The 21,892-nt window shown below is 39.2% G+C and overlaps 1 protein-coding gene across 2 annotated transcripts in view; it reads right to left on the bottom strand.

The window, feature by feature from the left end:
- The window catches only part of efl1 (elongation factor like GTPase 1), a 267,202-nt gene that overhangs the window by 208,442 nt on the left and 36,868 nt on the right, over positions 1 to 21,892 (bottom strand). For both annotated transcript variants that reach the window (XM_060853105.1, XM_060853106.1), the window contains exons 8-10: positions 14,375 to 14,498; positions 10,984 to 11,063; positions 2,469 to 2,605 (exon numbers count right to left, since the gene is read on the bottom strand). In XM_060853105.1, the coding sequence (XP_060709088.1) occupies positions 2,469 to 2,605; positions 10,984 to 11,063; positions 14,375 to 14,498 (341 nt within the window). The remainder of the gene's footprint in view (positions 1 to 2,468; positions 2,606 to 10,983; positions 11,064 to 14,374; positions 14,499 to 21,892) is intronic.

Raw genomic sequence — 21,892 nt, 5'->3', positions numbered from 1 at the left:
TTCCAACAGGAACTCTATCAACAAACACATCGAGTTTGACCCCATCTCCCACCCCCTGAGGAAAGGACCAGGAAGTGACTTCACCACAGCAAATGACATCACCAGCCCAAAGAAACCCAAACATATAAATTTTCAGCAGTGCTTTGCCTGAGGCCCACTGAAGATGTTACCTAGTATGATTACAAAACCTCTGGAAATAAACCTTCAAGCTCTGCAAGCAAATCTACATCCAAAACCTTAACCTACAAATCTTCACAAAAGAATCCATCTGTCTAAAGTACTAAATACATCCATTGCCTTTTGAGACAGACAGATCAAAAATTGCACAATCCTCAAAAGAAAGCATTTCTCCTCATCTCTATCTGAATGCGGCAATCCCTAAACCTCAGTCTGTCCAACCTTTCCTCATAAGACAACCCACTCATTCAGGTATCAAATCAATGAACCTTCACTGAACTTCCTCCAGTGCACTTACATCCTTCTTTAAATAAATAAATTAAAGTTAAGTTGTAATTAAATAACAAAAATGCATATGTTAAAATATAAAAAAAATCCCATTTCTAACCTAGCTTTATCGATATGCTCTTCCATTTTAGAAATGTGCACTTGAATAACTCAAGTCTCTTCAACTGTTGACTATTTACTAAATAATTCATCCTAATGGATTTAGCTTGACAACAATCACCCCAATCTGAGAACTTCATTGAAAAGCATGTCTTCCTGAAGTCACTCACTCACTCACAGTTAGCCAAACCCCCAACTTTTATATTTAAAAAAAAGAATGCATCTGTGTTTCAGATTTCCAGCATCTGCACTACTTTACCCTTACTCCTCATTTTGTGTTATCTGTAGACATTTATGTTGAATCACAATTCAAAATTTTAGCACAGACCATCACATTCAGAGACCAGAAATGATCTGAACACTGGACTCCAGGCATTCCTCCATCTTCAAAAACATCACACACTTTTCATTAACTAACTTCATATCTGTGTTGCCATATTCCTTTCAATATGATACAATAATTGTATCACAACTCTTTTGTACAAAACTAAGTGGAATGTAGGCTGTGAAGAGGGCACAAAAAAGAATATAGTAGATACATTAAGCATTTGTGCAGACATTGAGATGGAATATAATGTGGGAAATGAGAGGCTATTCATTTTGTTAAGAACAGAAAAGTTGAGCATTTTGAAAGGCATAGAAATTCTAAATATAGTGTTCAGACGGTTTTTGGGATACCTGCGCCAAGGAAAGCATTGCTGGCAACGGCTAGCAATTAAGCATGCTTGACCTACAATGTAGAGGGATTGCAGAATGAGGAAATCTTGCTATAATTCTATAGGATTTGGTGAAATTACACCTCCAATTACTGTCCACAGTTTTGGTCTCCATTTTTAAGGAGCAATGTATTGGAGATGGAACAATGACAAAAGCTTAATCGGTTGATGTCTGAATGAGAGGCTTGTCCTATGACAAGATGAGTAAATTGGATAAATATTTGTTGGAGTTTAGAATAATGCGATGCTCGTGAAATATGTTAATCTCTAAGGGGTTTAACATCAAAAGGTTCCTTCCCCTGCCTGTGAATTTAAAACACAGAAATACCATTACAGGCTAATGGGTTAGTCATTTAGAGCCAAGATAAATTCTCGACTCAGAACTGAATTTGTGGAATTCATTAGTCCAGAAAATTAATAATACTCCACCGTCAATGTACAAAAGACAGAGATTTTTGGTCTCTTAGGAAATCAAGGGATATAGCAAGAGGCAGGAAATAGGGGGAAAACCAATGGTCAGTGTTTGAATGGGGGAGTAGGCTCAGGGGCTGTGTGATCTACTGTTTCTATTTGGACGAGAGGAAACAAGCCTATAAGCAACCAAAAACCAAGGTGCAACAAAGAACCCATGACTTAAAGACATCTTAAAGTAACTATCGTGTTTATCCAAATGATCATCTAATGATTCAATAAACCACATAGCCTTTCTGGACTGATATCAACTCGAATGGCTGCATTCACTGGATGCTTGTGAACAGAAAGGTTAATAGTTGATCATTCTGAAGTCCAAAGCTGAAACTGGACACGGCGTATTTCGCTGCTCGTTGGATGCTGCCTGAACTGCTGTGCTCTTCCAGTACCACTGATCCAGAACCACGGCATATCATGCCTGCTCTATAGCCTATCCTATCTAGCAGTACCAATCACACTGAGGTACAGTAACATAATGTCACTTGTACTCGAGTGACATGACTATTCAATTCATCCAGTGTCTAGTAACTAAGCATGGCTGCTCATGTGGGCCCAAGACAGGCTTGTAACTGCAACACATGGCTATATTTCCTTGCCATTCTATACAATTTATACAAATTAATTCATCAGAAGTTATAATCACAATCATTCATAATTTTGGCCAATTACTCATTCTTAGAATCTAAAATCTCCAAAAATTAAACAATTAAAGGATACACAACACAGCATGGGAAATGGGAAGCCATTGAGTACAAATGGCATTGAGGTGTACTTTAGAATCCGTGTGGCGTGAATCACGAGGTAGGATGGTTAGACCCAATGAATTTACAATCTTATCAATCTTCTCTTTGTCCCTACAAACCAGAACAAAAGATTATTTTATTTTTGCACAGGCAAAACACATTAATACTTTGAACTGCATATTCAAGGTTCAAACAATTATCATCTTGAGGAATGCATAAAGGCAACAGCAATATACACTTAAGACAAATAAAAGGTTGTCATAATTCATGTTTAGCTTAATGCTGAATTCAGGTTATTGGTTTTAGTGTCCAACAGTCCTACATCATTGCATGAATGAGTACATTACATGGTCATGAACATTGGAGAATTCAATAAATAAGTAACTTCAGATATGTTTAGAATTGATTGGTACCTTTAGTAAATGTTAGTCTGCAGAAAAAGTCTGTGAAATAATTGTTGCAAGTATTATCTGGAATATATTCATTTAATGGTTACATAAGCCAGCACTGCAATGCCACTGCCAAACAAAAGAGCATCATACTTGAACTCTAAATTCAAAGATCTCTCACAGCACTGCGCATGGGTAAACTGGAACATTACCTGCAGGTTTTGATCTTTACTGCAGCGCTGCTACATTGTAAATGTGAAGGCTCTCCCTCAATACAACACAGCAAACTGATTGATGCAGCATTCTACATGACTTTAAGGTTAAAGATTTCACACCAAAATTGAAAGATATCCATCAATGATAATATTTATCTACTATTTCCCAATCCTTTGTAACTCTGTCCAAGCCTCCATAAAAAAAACCTTTCATTTTCAGTTTGTTGCATTGCAAAGTATTTATTTTCTTCCCACTTTTATTTTCGCGATACATTTGTAGTATTAGTTCCACATTTAAATACTTGAGTTGTCCCTTCCCTTAGGCATGTCTTCAACCACAATTTCTGAGTTCAAAATCACACAACCAACTGATGAAGGAGCAGCGCTCCAAAAGCTAGTGTGCTTCCAATTAAACCTGTTGGACTATAACCTGGCGTTGTGTGATTTTTAACTTTGTACACCCCAGCCCAACACCGGCAACTTCAAAATCACAATTTGAAGTCAACATGGAATATTCTCAAATATTCCCCTCTGGGAAAAGATTTAGTTTTCCTCAACAATACAAAAATAATTACTATCCCTTAACTATTGACTCAAAATTCTAACTTAATTGTTTAAACTACAGACTCGAGAGAAAATTTTACTTGTGAAAGAAACTGTCACGAAAAGAGAAATACATCTTTCCAAGTTCTCCTGGTAACCTTCTTGCAACAGTTTGATATATTTCTGATATTCAGCAGAGCTGGGAGAATTTGCAACCATGGATATGGTATCACTGTGGAGGGACAGTCAGGTTGAGGGAGAACTAAGAGTACTAGACCAATACCTGGACTGCCTTATGAGGAAAGACTAGGTAGGATAGGCTTGTATCCTCTGGAGTTTAGAAGAGTCAGAGGTAACTTAGTCGAAACATAAGATCATGAGGGGACTTGAGAGGGTGGATGTTGAATAGATGCTTTCTCTTGTAAGGGAATCTAGAACTAAGTGTCATACTTTAAAAATAAGGGATCAGCCATTTAAGACAGTGATGAGGAAACTTCTTTTTCCTCTCAGAGGCTTGCAAAACTTTGGAATTCCCTTCCTCGAATGACAGTGTATGCTGAATCATAGAACATAGAACATAGAAGGATACAGCGCAGTACAGGCCCTTCGGCCCTCGATGTTGCGCCGACCGAGTCCTACCTAACCTATACTAGCCCAATAACTTCCAAATGCCTATCCAATGCCCGCTTAAATGAACATAAAGAAGGAGAGTTCACCACTGATACGGGCAGGGCATTCCATGAACTCACAACCCGCTGTGTGAAGAATCTACCCCTAACATCTGTCCTATACCTACCACCCCTTAATTTAAAGCTATGTCCCCTAGTAACACCTGACTCCATTAGCGGTAAAAGGTTCTTAGTATCTACCCTATCTAAACCCCTAATCATCTTATACACTTCTATCAGATCTCCCCTAAACCTTCTCTTCTCCAATGAGAACAGCCCCAAGTGCCTCAGCCTTTCCTCATACGATCTTCCTACCATTCCAGGCAACATCCTGGTAAACCTCCTCTGCACTCGTTCTAAAGCTTCCACATCCTTCCTATAGTATGGCGACCAAAACTGCACACAATACTCCAGATGAGGCCTCACCAGAGTCTTATACAACTGCAACATGACCTCAGGACTCCGGAACTCAATTCCTCTGCCAATAAAGCCCAGTACACCATATGCCTTCCTCACAGCACTATTTACCTGGGTGGCAACTTTCAGAGATCTGTGTACATAGACACCAAGATCCCTCTGCTCATCCACACTACCAAGTAGCCTACCATTAGCCCAGTAATCCATCATCTTGTTATTCCTACCAAAGTGAACGACTTCGCACTTAGCTACATTGAATTCCATTTGCCACATTTCCGCCCAGCTCTGCAACTTATCTATATCCCGCTGTAACCTACCACTTCCTTCCTCACTATCCACAACTCCACCGACTTTCGTGTCATCCGCAAACTTGCTTACCCAGCTTTCAAGTCCTTCCTCTAGATCATTTATAAAGATAACAAAAAGCAATGGTCCCAAAACAGATCCTTGTGGTACACCGCTAGTAACTGCGCTCCAAGATGAACATAATCCATCAACTACTACCCTCTGTCTCCTTCCAGCCAGCCAATTCCTAATCCAAACCTCTAATGTATCCTCAATGCCATACCTCCGAAGTTTTAGCATTAGCCTACCATGGGGAACCTTATCGAACGCCTTACTAAAATCCATATACACAACATCTACTGCTTTACCCTCATCCACTTCCTTAGTCACCTTCTCAAAGAACTCAATAAGGTTTGTGAGGCACGACCTGCCCTTCACAAAACCATGCTGGCTATCTCTGATCACGTTATTCCTACCCAGATGTTCATAAATCTTATCCCTTACCATTCTCTCTAAGTCTTTGCCCACCACTGAAGTCAGACTCACTGGCCTATAGTTACTAGGGCTATCCCTACTCCCTTTCTTGAACAATGGGACCACATTCGCTATCCTCCAGTCCTCTGGTACTATTCCCGTTGACAATGACGACATAAAATCTTTTAGTATTTTAAGGCAGATGTAGATAGATTCTGAATTACTCAGAAGATTAAAGGCGATAAGGAATACCAATTTACAGATTTTGAGTAGAGGATAAAATCAGATTGATCAGGCTTGATGGGCCAAGTGGTCTACTCTTGTTCCTATGTCTGACAAGTTTATTCTTAAAAATATCCAAAAGGACTGTATTTAAATATCACTAAATCGATGCTAATGATTCCAGGACCATTGTCAGACTGCACATATCTCATGTCAAATCAACTTTTAATTAAGGGTTACAGGTACTGTTCAAAACATTTCAGGTCCAAGGTCAAGCTTTAGCTGTGGGCTCAGGCCTTCTAGTGAAAGTTTTAGGTCAGATATGGTCTCACTGTATGAGCCTTTTAAACTGAACTAGAATGAAAAGCATATGCTAAGCACACACGTTCTGAGTTCTCTTTACTTTTCTTCACCTTTTGTATTTCTTTTACTTCTCTTTTCATTTACTTACCTCTTGTCCTGAATTCAGATATCATCGGAGGTGGCGAGGAATCCCAGCATGAATTGGAGTGGGTGGACTCCCATGCAAGGACCTCATGGCACCAGCAAATGAACTACTATTTACTCTTGTGGGGTGAGCACAAGACCTGGCATCTGAAACAACAGCTGCTACATCGGCAGGTAGGGCCAGTGGTGAAAGATGGCGCCTGAGGATCAGCGACTTCATCATTGGTTGGGTTCAGGGCTGGCAAAGCGAAGCATTGGTGGAAGGGCATCATGGCAACATCAAGGAGATAGGCCCAGCAGTCTGAAGCAGGCTCACCAGCGTGAGGTGATGACGGAGGAGAATCAGCCCAGCAGCGAAAGATAGTGCTTGAAGAGTGGCAACTTCAACATTGATTGTGTCTGGTATAGATGGCATCAAAGAGGTGAAGGACAATGACAGTGCAGGCATCGTTGATGAGCTGGTTCAGGACTGATGGAGTATCTTTAAGCTATATCTTTCTATTTTTATTTACTTATTTTTAAACTGTTTAAAATGATGCCAGATCATGGCAATAATATCTTTCTCAATGTAAAATACACGTGATAATAAAATTACTCATTCACTTATCATTCACTCATTCTCCCCAGGACAGATTCACCATTTTACACTCTGTTTCTCTCTCCACAGATGCTGCCAGATCTGCTGTGTTTTTACAGCACAGTTTTTATTTCAGATCTCCAGCATATGCAGTGCTTTGCTTTTATCGGAGTGTAAACAGGGTACTGCTTGGGTCAAAACCAAAACTCTGCAAGAACTCTCATCCAAGAACACATTTTTGTGCAACAGTTGGCAGCTGCTTTCAAACTGAAACCAAAATAGAGAATCATCTGAAGGGTTCACAAAATCCTGCCCCTACAAGAATGCACAGACATATACGGTCATGGTCATTTGCTTTCAATTAGTCTGGAGAATGATTCAAAGCCACTCGAACCAGAACAAAATTACCAGACGACAATAGCTTTTTTCCCTGACTTGGTATTCTGTATTAACCTCTTGGTCTGTCTGAAGTTCTAACTTCACATAAACAAGTAGCTGCTTGGCAATACAGATAAGTCCCCATTATAGTTTTCAATAATAGTAATAATAATAGCCTTCAATATTAGATTATATTCCCTACAGTGTGGAAACAGGCCCTTCGGCCCAACCAGTCCACACCAATTCTCTGAAGAATAACCCACCCAGACCCATTTCCCTCTGACTAATGCACCTAACACTATGGGTAATTTAGCCTGGCCAATTCACCCAACCTGCACATCTTTAGACTGTGGGAGGAAACCAGAGCACCCAGAGGAAACCCACACACACACGGGGAGGATGTGCAAACTCCACACAGACAGTCACCCAAGGCTGGAATTGAACCTGGGAACCTGGTGCTGTGAGACAGCAGTGCTAACCATTGAGCCACATGAACTTACTTTGGTTACAGGATTATGAATAATGAGCTAAAGACTGTTCGTGAGTAAATATACTGAAACATTTTTGCAGCAATAAAAAATATTAATGTTCTCCAGTTCAGGGCTAACCATCAGGCATTCAACTCTCATCTACCCAGCAGAGAGTCTAACTAGTTCGCCACAACTTATTCTCAAGGAAGACTTAAGTGCTTGATTTATTTGATCATTTGAATAAATCTATTTCACTGTGGTTGGGGCTAGTGGAGTTGGATTGAATGGGGAGGTAGGATGATTAGCAAGCAGTGACCTCTGAAATGGACATGAGGAAATACCAGATTTTCATTCTAATTTCATGTGGCATACACATATCATACTGTAGAATGTATCTAACTATTTGGCTTGACAATGGCTTTTTCACTACTCTCCTGGTAACTCGCCAATGCCATTAAAAGTTGACATGGATAGACTTACATTTTTAGCCACAACATGGAGTTCATTCTGCACCATCATACTGCTTCAAGACATTACACATGCCATTAAAAACAAGTCATTAAATGAAGTTAGCTGAGGTGCACTGCAAACTTCCGTAATCCATTTACTGCTACAAGAACAAGACAGACAAGAATATCTGAAGCGATTAAGAATTCTATTTACAGAAATTCATGACATAAAATAGTGTTGATAACTACACAAGGTTTTAACAAAAGAAGCTTTGTTTTCATTAAGCATTTGGACAGTGGCTACCAGTCTTCATTACATAGCTGTTACTGAAGCTGAACGGTTCACTGTTATGAGCATTAGCCGCAAATATTGCTGCTGTCAGACTTGACTATTATTCTTAATGAGCATATGTAACAGTCCAGAATTTTTTTTAAAATAGTAAACATGCTTCACGTGAAGCTTCGTCACAGTCAGAAACTGTCACAGCCAGAATACATAAACTTCTTTCCCTTTCTATAAAATGTCATAAGACCACCACTAAGCCAATATGAAAAATGAATCCTATTTGACCTTTTCCTTTTATATATGAACAATTTTATTTGGTTTGTGCATATTTGTATATGAACTTTCCTCTGAACTAGTCCCATACATAAATCTTTAATTATTATGCATTGCCTAATACAGGTCATGCATTAGCTCCAAGAAGCCAACTCCTCCAAGCTACAATTCTAAACATTTATACGTCCCAATTAAATCAATGCAAAATTTGAGCCAAAATGAAGGAAATGTGAAATTTAAGTTATTTTCGTTTGGAGATGGTGGTGAGTGATTAATGTGCTTTGCATGTTAGAATCGCTATGTACCTAAAATGCACACAAATATATGATAGTTCTGGAGTTGCTTGCTGCTATCTCCTCCTCTTTCAGTTTCTTCCATTTTCACTTGAAATTGGCACAATGCTAGATGATGACTCTTGCCCACGCTCTTCTGTGCATCACCAATTCTTCTTCTAATCTCAATGTGTTTAGTCCCATGCCACCACACCCTTCCACCTCGCTGTTGGCCAACATCACCTTGGCAATCACATCCCAACACATTTCTCTGGCAGTGATGTTTCTTCTGAATATGTATCCAAACTGACTTTCAAGGATTTCCACAATGACAGTTCTTTGCTCATTTTGGTTAAACTAGTGCTGATAGTAAATGCATGGAGCAATTTTTTAAACACAATAACCGCATTGTGGTTTATGAATCACAATCCTCTTACATTGTTGGAACAATTTAATGACAAGAATATGCGACTGTTTCATTGGAGACCTATGTTACAGACTGTTAATTTACAAACCGTACATGTTACAGGTCGGAAGAACATGATAGCAGATCCATTATTGCAGATTTAACAGATAAAGTATAGATAAGATTGAACAGAAACCAATGTTATTTATTTATATATTATATATACATGTGTGTGCGTGTGCCCGCACGCAGAAGTTAATGTGAACTTAATGTCCTGTGTATTTCATGGTAATAGGGTTAAGAATTAGAAAAAAGTGAAGCCATCTTTTCATTATGAAGGTTCACTTTTTTTTTTAACGGTGAAGGTGTTATGAAGTTAAAAGACATGTACTGTATCTTTCAGACAGCAAAAGCTGAAAGCTGACAAGCACTGTCATGTGACTAACCAGCAGTCACAGAGTGTGCTGGCAAATTGAAAAATGTATCTAGGCTGTAACATAGGTACCTCAGTTGTTTTCACTGCAGTTCAAATTTAACCAGTTTAAATTATGCCCCAAGATACTAAAAACCAATTAAATTTGAATTTTACTGTTTTGACAACATTGAACCAATGAGACGATCCAATGTTTGGGGTATTAAAAAAAACAAGCATTCTGGGCAGTTAACCAGAAACAGCACCAACTGCCATTGAAAAACTGCTATTTCCCACACTCTGTCAAAGGTACCTTTTTCATATGAAACATCTCTGCAGCAGAAGACTAAAGACAACCCAGGGAGCTTTATAAACAGAGGAAGACCAACTCCTGAGATGACAGTCACTGTCTGGTTTTGAAAATTAAGTTGTTATAAATTTAATACGGGCTGTTATTGGATCAGGGTATTGTTATAGAGTGGGAGGTAGATAACAAACCTTTAAGAGAAAGAAGGCTTCGAGTTGTAAATAGTGGTTGTTTTAGAAGTAAAGAATAAATTGATTTTTTTTGCTGAACAGTGGAATTTGGGTAGTTCTCTTTCACTCATACTTTAACAGATTAAGAGGCGAGGTGAGCTTTTCTGGTGTTTGGTTTAATTAGCATAGGGCTTACCGCCATGTTAAATCTTTAAATTCCAAATGCAAAATTTTAATGGGAAAGGTATGTTCCAGAGCTAGTGTGACAGCAATAGATAGAAGGGAACAGCATGCAAAGGAACCCAGATACAGATTAATGTGGACAAACAGAAAACAAATTACACAGTGATAGTTGTTAAAATTGATAGCAATAACTGGTTATGTTGCTGGAATACCACATTACTGAACTTCACAAACAACACCTGATTACACATGCAGGAACAAAAATCTAACATAATATTATTAATGATATTCAGCCTGTTATTAGCAAAATAGGATTGAATTTGACTCAATCTTGCCTTTCAAACATTTGAATTAGAGACAGGAAATGTTGTAATATTAAAAAGGATGTTTTTCTAATGAAGCACAGAACTTAGCCAGGCACGCAGGGACGTGTTTGTAAAATAATATATTAAAGGAGGAGACAGATCGCTGTTAAAACTGAAAGAATCTGTTATGAAAGCAGTCTCAATCTCTAGAACCAATACCGAAGCCAATAACATGGAATATTCTCAAACTACATCTTATGTTTTCAAGGCTTTACAAATAACATTCACCCTTATTCATGTGTGTAAGAAAGCTACACAATTTCACCAGTAAAATTTCTTACCTTCTGACAACGACACACTCATACAGACTCCAGATGTTTTCCAACACTAACTGTACAAAGAGGGGTTTTTTACCTTTCGACTGCAATGGAGGAGAAAATAATCTCAGGTAATTGAAAGATTAAACTAATCAAAAAAGCAATTAAAGCAACTTTAAAAGTTGACATACTAACACTTTTACAAATAAAATGAAAATCTTACTACCATTGAATGGGATAATCGTTCGCAGGATTCTCAGGGTTACAGCCATCGAACACCAAAGGAAATCATAAAAACACATTGCAAACAGCTGTTCTGAAACTCCGTTTTCCAATATTATTAGCCAAAAATGATGGCCGGAGAGGAGAATAGTTCACACAGAAAGTCTCAGTTTCATACATTTAAAATTTTCTGGGAAACTGGAGAGTTGCACCCATTTTACTGAAGGATGAAACATTTTCACAAAACCATATTTGTGACTAAGTTTTCACAATAGGAAATAGTGCAAACTTATATAAACAGAATTTTGATCTAATCCACTATTCAATTTATAAGCTGCTCTTGAAATTTCATGTATACTTTAGTCAGTGAACAGATAATTGATTAGGATGTAAGTAAAGCATCAAGTTAACTTCAAAATTGGACTTTGAGACACGAGATGTTATAAATTATCAATTAAGCTTTAGTGCTCTTAAATTATCCCAGGGAAATTTCAAATTCTTGGGTAATTCCTGCTGAGTCAGTGTTAGAGTTTTCTTGTAGTTACACACAACTCAAAACTGCTGTACAGAAAGGGCAGTCCATCATTGGAAGGTCTGGGACAAAGTGAGAGGACTGCTTCCAAGTTTAGAGCAGAACCACGTTTTTGATTGCTCGCATTTTAAAATTCATAATGGGATGTGGGTGCCACTGACTGGGCTGCAATGGTTTCCCTCAAGAAGATGGTGGTGAGCTGATTTATTGAACTACTGCAATCCATTTAGTGTAGGTAGACGCCATAATGCTGTTAATGAAGGTGTTCAGGATACTGACCCAGTGACTCTGAATTGTTGACGATATATTTCCATTGGTAAGGAGAAACATAAAATGGTATTCTGATCCAGAGTTTCATTTCATTCATCATTTAATCTGATACTTTAACAAAAAAAAAGTCTTTTCTGGTCCTTCCATACCTTAAAGATCGCCAGCTCCAATAACTCTTGGATACTAACCGCACTCCAGCCCTTTTGCCTATTTTGTTCCATTCTTCCGATTCCAATTTATTGCACCTTTTCACATCAGCATCTGACCTTCCTTTTTTTGATGCTGAACAACGTGTTCAGGAAATTACTCTATTTTATCACCTTCTACCTCCATTTTAATAAATTTTGAGCGTGGCATGACATAGAGCTCTTTCCCCGTTCTCTTTGCCTCCATGTGCACCTCTTTGGGCAGGACTCATCCTCAGTATTCTCTCCCCTACGGACTCTTATCTGTACCAGATTTCATTTATTGAGAATTATTGGCATGACATTAGCCATTTAAGTTCTCTACTCCCTCCTCATTCACGCCAATATGCCTTCTCTGAAGGTGCTACATTCTGTTTCTCTAACCTATCCTGACATTGTTATGAAACTTGCTGACAAGAGTGGTCTAACATACCAAACTCTTGCCTCGAAAAGGCTAAAAACCAACCTTCAGATACTTTTCATATCTCCCTCTGACCATAAGACCATCACCAACCATCATGACACTATTTCCAGGACAGTCACTGACCTCATCTTGTCTGGAAGGCTTCTACTCTATGCCCCTCATTATTTTATAAATCACAATAACGTTACCTCTCAATCTCTTCTGCTCCAAGGAAAGCAACACCAGTCTGTCCAATTTCTCTTCATAACAAACTGTCCAGTCCAGGCAACATCGTGATAAATTTCCTTTGCACTCTCTCCAATACTATCACACCTCTTTATAATGTGGATTCCAGAACTGCACATAATAGTCTGGCTATGTTTAATCCAGTTCCAGCATAATCTCACTGTTTTTAAACTCAAGGCCTTGATTAATAAAGGAAAGTACCACATGTGCCTTCTTAAACATTTATGCACTGATCCTGACACCTTAAGGGACTGCTGTCCAGGCACACCCTCTGATCCTCAGTGTTTTCCAAGGTCTTACCATTCATCATGCAATCCTTCCCCTTGCTTATCCTCATGCATCACCTCACATTTATCCAAACTGATTTCCATTTGCCACTGATTAGCCTATCTGGCCAGCCCTTCAATATCCTCCTGTAACCAAAAGTTACCTTCCTCTCTACTTACCACCCAATCAATTTTTGTAGTATCTGATAACTCACTGACCAATCATACTACATTTTAGTCTGAACCACAAACCGCAAAGGCCCCAACATTGACTCCTGCAGGACCCCAATGCACACAGACTGCCAGTTAGAAAAATATCTCCCAACCATCACCCTCTGCTTCATGCCACTCAGCCAATGTAGGTCCAATTTGCCACATATCCCTGGGACCCATAGGGTCTCAGCATCCATGTAGCAGATGATTTATCAGGAATACCATTTTGTATCCATTGACATTAAAAGGGCAGAAAAACTCCTGGCAAGGTAGCTGCAAGTTTTCAATGAGCTGTCATCGACTCTGTCAATGTGGGCCCAACTATTCCATACAGGATTACAGATTACACATTCCCTCTATCACCTTAAATTTGTTATCATCTATTGGGGATGGAAAGTTATATCCGATATACTATGGTCATAAGTTTTGACAGCATCAATTTATACTAAGCTGAGTACATTATCAAATATGCATTACAGCTAAAAAGAGTGCATGGTCAACAATTTTCTCTTTGTCAAGAAAACCTTTACAGGTAAATTGTTGCACAACATTAAATATGTCTAAAGCTACAATGACAGGCGCTCTGTTTATTGGTAAATTCTCCTTCCTGTTGATCGTATCCAATCTGCCTTCTCCTGTATATGGATCATCCAACGGTATCCAGAAATATGCAGTCAATATTTAAATGTGACTCCTGACCACGAATGCTGACAGGCTGTATGACCATAGCTAATATCATCCGAATCCAAATACCCAATTTGGGGCAGGAATCACTAGATATTGAGTCAAGGGAACACGGTCTAATTGCTCCAACACAGATTGGGATCACAAAATCAAACTGTGTCGTAGCCAAGTCAGCTAAAGCTGGCCAGTAGCACAATACATAAAACAAACCTGGGGTTATTACCAGTACCACAAGAGAAATATTCATGAAGACAAATTAAGGGGCTCATATGATCTTGGCATACTTCTGACAAATAAACAAAAAAAAACAAATACTATTAATCTAGGGCTAGCCTTATGCTGCTTTAAATGCAGGTTAACATTTCGCGGCACTGTCTGTAAATGATCAACATACCTGTGCTCCTTTCATTATCTTCTTTGCCTTTGTGTTCAGATAGTAGTCACCCCAGAGAGTTTTCAGCAACACTTGTGCACTAATACCCACCTTCTGGCTGTATATCTGGGCAAACTGTTCAATTCTGCAACCAAAAGATAAAGACTTCCTCATCAATTTCTATGGAGGAGACCACCAGCTGTAGATCACATATTGCATTAATGTAAGGGTGCAGGAAATGAAATACTGCTGATTCCAGCACTTAGCAGTGGATACCAAAGGAAAACCTGGGTTGCTGGTTCAAAACCAGGTGAGACTGATTAGATGAAAGCACACACAGCACAAATCTGTCTGTAAATCACAAATTTTATTCAAAAGCCATAAGAATGGGTATTATTAAGATACAAATCACAATAATTCAGTAGGAGTAGCTCTTCTAAGGTTGCAACTTTAGCACGTTTCAGGCAAATTAAAGGAATGCTTAATCTAAGCAAACTACACAAGGCAAATGCTAAACATAATTCTAGTTTCCTATTAACATTTTTCTCACCCTTCCCGACAATAACTCAAATCCAAACTACCACTCTGGTTCTGGGAATCAACCCATACCTACCTGGTCTTCACACAAGATTATGACACACAAGCATGGGTATTTAACTACAGTGAACATTACAACTGAGCGAAGTTCTGTGCTAACATATTCAGTATTTTCCAGTTTTAATCACTGAAGCAAGTACAGTGAGGAAAACAATTTTCATCTTGTTCAAAATTGGGAAAAACATATTTCAGTTCTGAAAGAATTGATTAAAATGGCAGGCTGACTTGCACTACAAACTTTAACCCAACTATCTTGGTGGATAAATGACATGATCAGAACAGCTGCACAAATTTATTTTCATATAAAAGTGGCAACACAGCCAGAGTGTAGCTATCTCAGAATTACTGCAATCGACCTAAGTGAAAGAGAAACTGAGGCTTGACAAAGAAGCATGAACCAAGATGGGAGGGAAGAGGAGTCTGGTCTTGGTTGAACGTGAACATGGACAGCAGAAGTGGGAGTAGGAGCTTCAATCTGAGGCATTAATTTCCCTTGAACACGGCTTTCCTGTTAACTCTGGAATGCCACTGTCCTAGTCAGTAATAGTTTTCAATTATGCAGCTAATATGTTATAAATGTTTCTAGAAATTTTACCAAGACCTAATAGAATTTGATATTAACCATTTAAAAGAAATTGGAAAGGGGGAGCAAATCAAAGAGATAAGTTTTCAGGAATGTCAAAATGAGGGTTCACAATAAGAGTGACAGGTTTAGGAAGGAAAATGTCAGAATTTGAAGCCTTGGGAGCTGAACGCATCGGAGGAAATGAGAAATGCACAAGATGGAGTACTGCAAAAGGAAGAGGTGGATTTGGAAATAGGAGAAATTTGAACACAAACTTGAGAATTTTTAATTAGATATGTTGTTTGACCAAGAAATCTAAACTGTCCTGCAAATAAGTGTTTCCTCATTCCTGAAGAAGGGCTCATGCTCGAAACATCAACTCTCCTGCTCCTTGGATGCTGCCTGACCTGCTTATGTTTTTCCAGCAACACATTTTCTGTCCTGCAAATAACACAAGTACAAAAGCAAATCACAGCTGATTCTAGAAATCAGAAAAAAAAATTCTCCATAGATAATGCAGCATCTGCAGAAAGGGAAACAAACTTAAGTTCATTTCAGGTTCAAAGTACAGAGGCAGGAAAAAGAAGAGTGCGAAATAAAGGTCAAAAGAGAAGATCATGATATGACAGATCACACTTGAGATTAAAAAACAAGAATGGATGATGCTAGACATAATGAGATGGTGAAAGGACAGCTAAAAAAAAGACAAAACCTGGCTCAAAATATGCAAATGAGAATAGCAGATGCAAACAGCTTCCAACCTGGAAAAATACGCAGAGATTATGATCTCAAGTTACCGAACTCAGAATCAAACTGGGAAGGCTTTCAAGTGTTATATCGAAAGATGTGTTGCTGTTCCATGAGATTATATTCAGGTTCGCTGAAATAATAAAGAGGGACTCCCAATTTTTTTGGAGACCCAGCATGGAAGGATAGCACTCGCGTACAGCTCAAATTGGACCTGCAACAGGCCATGAAAAGATCCACATGTATGTTATAGATGAAACTCAATGTAAAAGGAACGCAAACTTATATTTCTGTCCCAATTTAATGTAGAAAACGGACACACAACAAGATCCACCAAAAGCAATGTTATAATGACCTTGTCTTCACATTTCTGAGATTAGATTACTTACAGTGTGGAAACAGGCCCTTCGGCCCAACAAGTCCACACCGACCCACCGAAGCGCAACCCACCCATACCCCTACATTTACCCCTGACCTAACACTACGCGCAATTTAGCATGGCCAATTCACTTGACCCACACATCTTTGTGACTGTGGGAGGAAACCTGAGCACCCGGAGGAAACCCACACAGACACGGGGAGAATGTGCAAACTCCACACAGTCAGTCGCCTGAGGCGGGAATTGGACCCAGGTCTCCAGCGCTGTGAGGCAGCAGTGCTAACCACTGTGTCACCGTGCCGCCCACGAATAAATATTGTGCACCGTTCCATGAAGAACTTCCATCACTTCTAATAATGCCAAAGGAGCTTTGACAATTCCAAAAGAGCGGGCAAGACTTTGGTTTAGCATCTCATCTGAATGACAGCGATTCTAATAGTTCAGGAATACCCAAATATAATATATGTCTGCCTAATTCTGCCATATAAATTTTGGTCTTTGTGCATTTACTGGTATGGGTGGTTTAAAAAGCTGGAAAATATGAGGGGCACACACTTTGATTCAGCTGCACTGCAATAAAAAAGGACACACCACCCATCAAAGATCTGAGGCACCATTAAGGTTCTTCCCGAAATAATAGAGTACCATACTCATGAAATGCACTGAATACCAAGTAACCACTGGTCCTCCACATTCATTGTACTTATGCACAACGTTCAGAACAAATAAGATGATTAATGATTAGTCAATTAGTGACTGATTTCATGTCACTCAGGTACAACATGCAGGCTAAGGGACAGAATTTGTAGATCAGCTGCCTCCCTGTCTATACTTATGCTTGCAGTTAAGGCAGCAGATTTAAATATTCCATAGCACTGGGTGTTTCTCCATTAATCAGCAGGAAATCTGAGCCAAGCACTTAAGCAGCAAAAAAACATGAACTAGGAGCTAGCCAGCCAACTGGTTTTGGCAATATGCCACCATTATAACTCAAGCAAACCCTTTGCAATGGGAGAAGCAATTCAGCCATCGATGGACAACCAAGGATATATTAATTGTGTATTCTGCACTAATTGAAACTTTGTGGATTCCACGCACCTACATAAAACATCATGATGCAAACACAGGAGGGACAGGCCACAGCACGTCAAGAAAGATGTGCTATCCTCATTTCCATGATTTTAAACATGACAGCTTCAGTGTAACTCCCTAAACATGTCTGGATCTTGTCCCAAACAAACAAAAAGTCAACCTAAATTATAAAACCAAAATCAAAATCATTTTAACAATGTTTTAGTCAAATGAATAAAATATTTAACAGTGCTGTGAAGATCCTTCTATTGTTTGTGGCTACTTCCCAGTCCTCAAAGTTCAGAAGAAGAACTTAAAGAAACTGTTCCATTTATTTACTTTCCTTTCTTCTTTCATGGATATGTGCATCACTGGCCGGGCCAACTTCTGTCACCCATCCTTAAATTGTCATAGAATCAGGCCATTCAGCCCATCAACCCCCGAACAGCAGCCCACCCAACCCACTCTGACCCACACCCTACCGTAACGTTGTAATCCTGCATTGCCCATGGCTAATCCACTTATCCTGCACATCCCTGGACACTATGAGCAATTTAGCATGGCCAATCCACTTAGACAGTACATCTTTGAACTGTGGGAGGAAACCACAGCAACCAGGAGGAAACCCATGCAGACACAGGGAGAACATGCAAACTCCAGACAGACATGAATTGCCTTTGAATGAGTGGGTCCTTAGGCCTTTTCAGTGGGCAGTTAAGAGTCAACTACATAAGACTGCAGGCCCACAGTAATGCAGGCCAGACCAGGGAAGGAGGGCAGATTGACTCATGTTCTTTAGAGAAAACAACCAGATGGACTTTTACATTAATTGATGATGGTTATCACATTGAAGTTAGCTTTCAATTCCAGATTTACAGATTAAATTTAGTTTCCCCATAGATGCTGCAGTGAGATTTGATCCCACGTCTTCAGAACATCAGCCTTTTTTATTCCTTCAAAAGATATGAACCTCCTTTGCTGGGCCAGCACTTACTGACACCGACGCCACCCTCCAAAAAAAAGATAATTAATTACCCTGTAAAAGATAATGGTGAGCTGTCTTCTTGAATTGCCGCTGTAAGTAGACCCTCAATGCTGTTAGGAGGATCTTGACTAACTGACAGTGAAGAAACAGCACATAGCCCCAAGTCAGGATGGCGAGTGGCTTGGAGAAGAACTTTCAGGTGGTGGCATTCCCATGTAACTATTGCCCTTATCCTTTGAGATGGAAGTGGTTGTGAGTTTGTAAGACACTGTCTAAAGAAACTTGGTAAACTTTTGCAGTGCATTTTGTAGACAGCACAAAATGCTGTTACTGTGCATTGGCAGTGAAGGGGATGAATATTTGCAGATTTGGTACCAATCAAGTGGGCTTTGACCTGAATAGTGCTACTTACCCAGGCAAATGTGGAGTATTCCACCATACTGCTGACTTGCAACTTGTAGACAATGGTAGGCTTTGAGGAGTCATGTGGTGAATAACTCACTGCACTATCCCTAATTTCTGACCTGCTCTTGTAGCCACACTTATATGGCTAGTCCAGCTTAGTTTCTGGTCAACTATGATCTCTAGAATGTTGATAATAGATGATTTTGCAATGAAAAAGCCATTAAATGTTAAGGATCAATGATTGGATTCCCTCTTGTTGAAAATGGTAACAGCTGAGTAGAACTTTCACTTGTCAGCTCAAATATTGTTGAGCTCTTGTTGCCTTTAGGCATGGGCTGTTTCAGTATCTAAGGAATCATGAATGGTGCTGAACATAGTGCAATCATCAACAAACATCTACATTTCTGATCTTATGACAAAGGGAGAGTCATTGATGACCCAACCATAGATTATTAAGCCGAGGACAATACCCTGAAGAACTCATGAGGTGATATTGTGTGGCATAGATGGCTGACGTCCTATAATCACAACATGTTCATTTATGCTCAGTCCAATTTCAATTAGCAGAGAACTTTCCCATTTATTCCCATGGGCTCCAGTGTTACTAGGGCTTTTGCAGTCAGAATGCAGTCTTGCTGTCATCACACTCAGCTTCCCTGTGAAGTTCAACTCTGTGGTACATGTACAAACCAACACTTTAATGAGGTCAGAAGCCAACTGGTCCTGGCAGAATCTGAATCGAGTGCAAGTGAGTAAGATTGCTGCTAAGCAAGTGCTGCTTGATAGCATTACTGATGACATCTTGCAATACTTTACTCCTGACCAAAAGTATACTAATGGGATGCTATTTAGCTAGGTTAGATTTGTCCTGCTTTTTCGTAAAAAGGGCCATTTTCCACATTGCTGGTGGAATGTCAGTGTTGCAGCTGTACTAGAGACACGTCAAGTTCTGAAACACAAGAATGTTGTCAGCACCTGTAGATTTACAATATCCAGCGACTTCAACCATTTATTGATATTGTATGGAATGAATCAAATTGACTGAACACTGGCATTTGTGAAGTTGGAGACCACTGGTGGGGTCTAAATATACATTTAGCACTTCTGACTGAAGATTGTTGCAACTGTACCTTTTGCACTGATATTCTGGGCTGCCCCATTGTAAAGGATGGGAATATTTGTGAAGTTTCCTCCTATAGTGAGTTGTTTAATTGCACTACAACATTAATTACTAAATGTGCCAGGTCTTCAGAGCTTAAGATATGATTTATTAGTTGTGGAATCACTTAACTTTCCTATTGTCTGATATTTTCAAAGTTTGGAATACAAGGAATTCCAAGTTCCCCCTCCAACACCATTTTGATTTAGCCCCCTCCTTCTATCGCTAACATCACCGCTTACTTATGATAACATGCTTTGCTTGTTAATGCTCAATTGGCCACATGGGTGTTTTCCTCAGAAAGAAAAGGAGTCCTGTGTTGTAGCTTCATCGGGTTGTCCTCATTTTTAAATATGCCTTGTGCTAATCCCGGCATGCACTCCTGCACTCTCCACTGGTTTGCTTAGTAGTCCAGTGACATTAAATCTACACCATTATCTTGGCCACCCCAACAGTGAAGTAAACCTGCTAATCATACGCAAAGCAAGTATAATAGAATTTAGCAACAATTTGTTGAAGCGCCTGTATTCTGGCAGAATCAAGTTGCAAATTTTGAGTCTCCCTGGCTCGCAGATTCTGGATTAGAGACTCAAGCTGGAATTGTCCCATTCTAAAACATATGCTGTACCACAAAACAACATATCAGCTTCAACATTATCATCAGGTTTCTGTTCAAAACCAACACTTGCATCAGAAATGTTAAGTTTAAAAGGAAACGATGATTGAATATTCAAACTGTTCTGAACCTCTCCAAATCTAGACCACTCTTTCTTCTTTTAGGACTTGCCTTATCACTCATCCTCTTTGACCAGATCTTTGGTCATCTGGCCTCATTATGTGGTTGGGTTTCAAATTATGTTTTACAAAGCACCTTAGGATTCGCTGATATTTTGCCCTATTAAAGCCAATATAAACTATTCACCAAAGTACACAAATATATGTACAAAACAGCCCCTTCAACATCTGCGACGTCCCAACACAGCATAATAAACAAATAATTTACAGTTGCTGCCCTATCATGCAGCTTCTAGTGTTCCATATATTATTTGCCTCTTCAGGTTAAGCAATAAAGTGAGATCAGGAAGTTACATCATACAGCTACAGGAAATGCACTTCCATGGATGGATACAGCTTGCAGTACTATGTTGGGAGGATTTGGGTTCAGTTATAAATTGAATAGGGTTTCCACTTCTGAATTCTTGTAACTTTGACCAAAAGTTAGTTGATAAATTCACCTCAAGATCGTTGTATGAAAAATTTTTGCGATGACACAATTTTGGCTGTTCACCTTCAGAAGTTTCATTCTACCTGCCCCAGGGAGTGAAACAACAGATATAATCAGGTGTTTATGAATTCAGGGACAAAGTAAATTTGCTAGGACTTTTGTTATAATTGCAATGGAAGACCAGCAAGCCAATACTAATTTTAGACATAAATGTAGACGTATACACTTAACTCCAGTGCATTCACATTTAATGTCAGACGTATACTACAGAGAGTGTAACAAAACTTTAGCAATTGGTTCTATTCTTTAAAAATGCTAAGTTAGGGTTAACTCAACAGAGATTGAGTTAAGTAAAGTAATACTCTTACTAAAGTTATACCTGCCAAATTCCAGCAACATAAACAAA

Source organism: Hemiscyllium ocellatum, chromosome 39 (assembly GCF_020745735.1).
Source record: "Hemiscyllium ocellatum isolate sHemOce1 chromosome 39, sHemOce1.pat.X.cur, whole genome shotgun sequence".
Taxonomy (NCBI): domain Eukaryota; kingdom Metazoa; phylum Chordata; class Chondrichthyes; order Orectolobiformes; family Hemiscylliidae; genus Hemiscyllium; species Hemiscyllium ocellatum.
The sequence above is the reverse complement of the archived record's forward strand: the minus strand, read 5'-3'. Positions and strand labels throughout refer to the sequence as shown.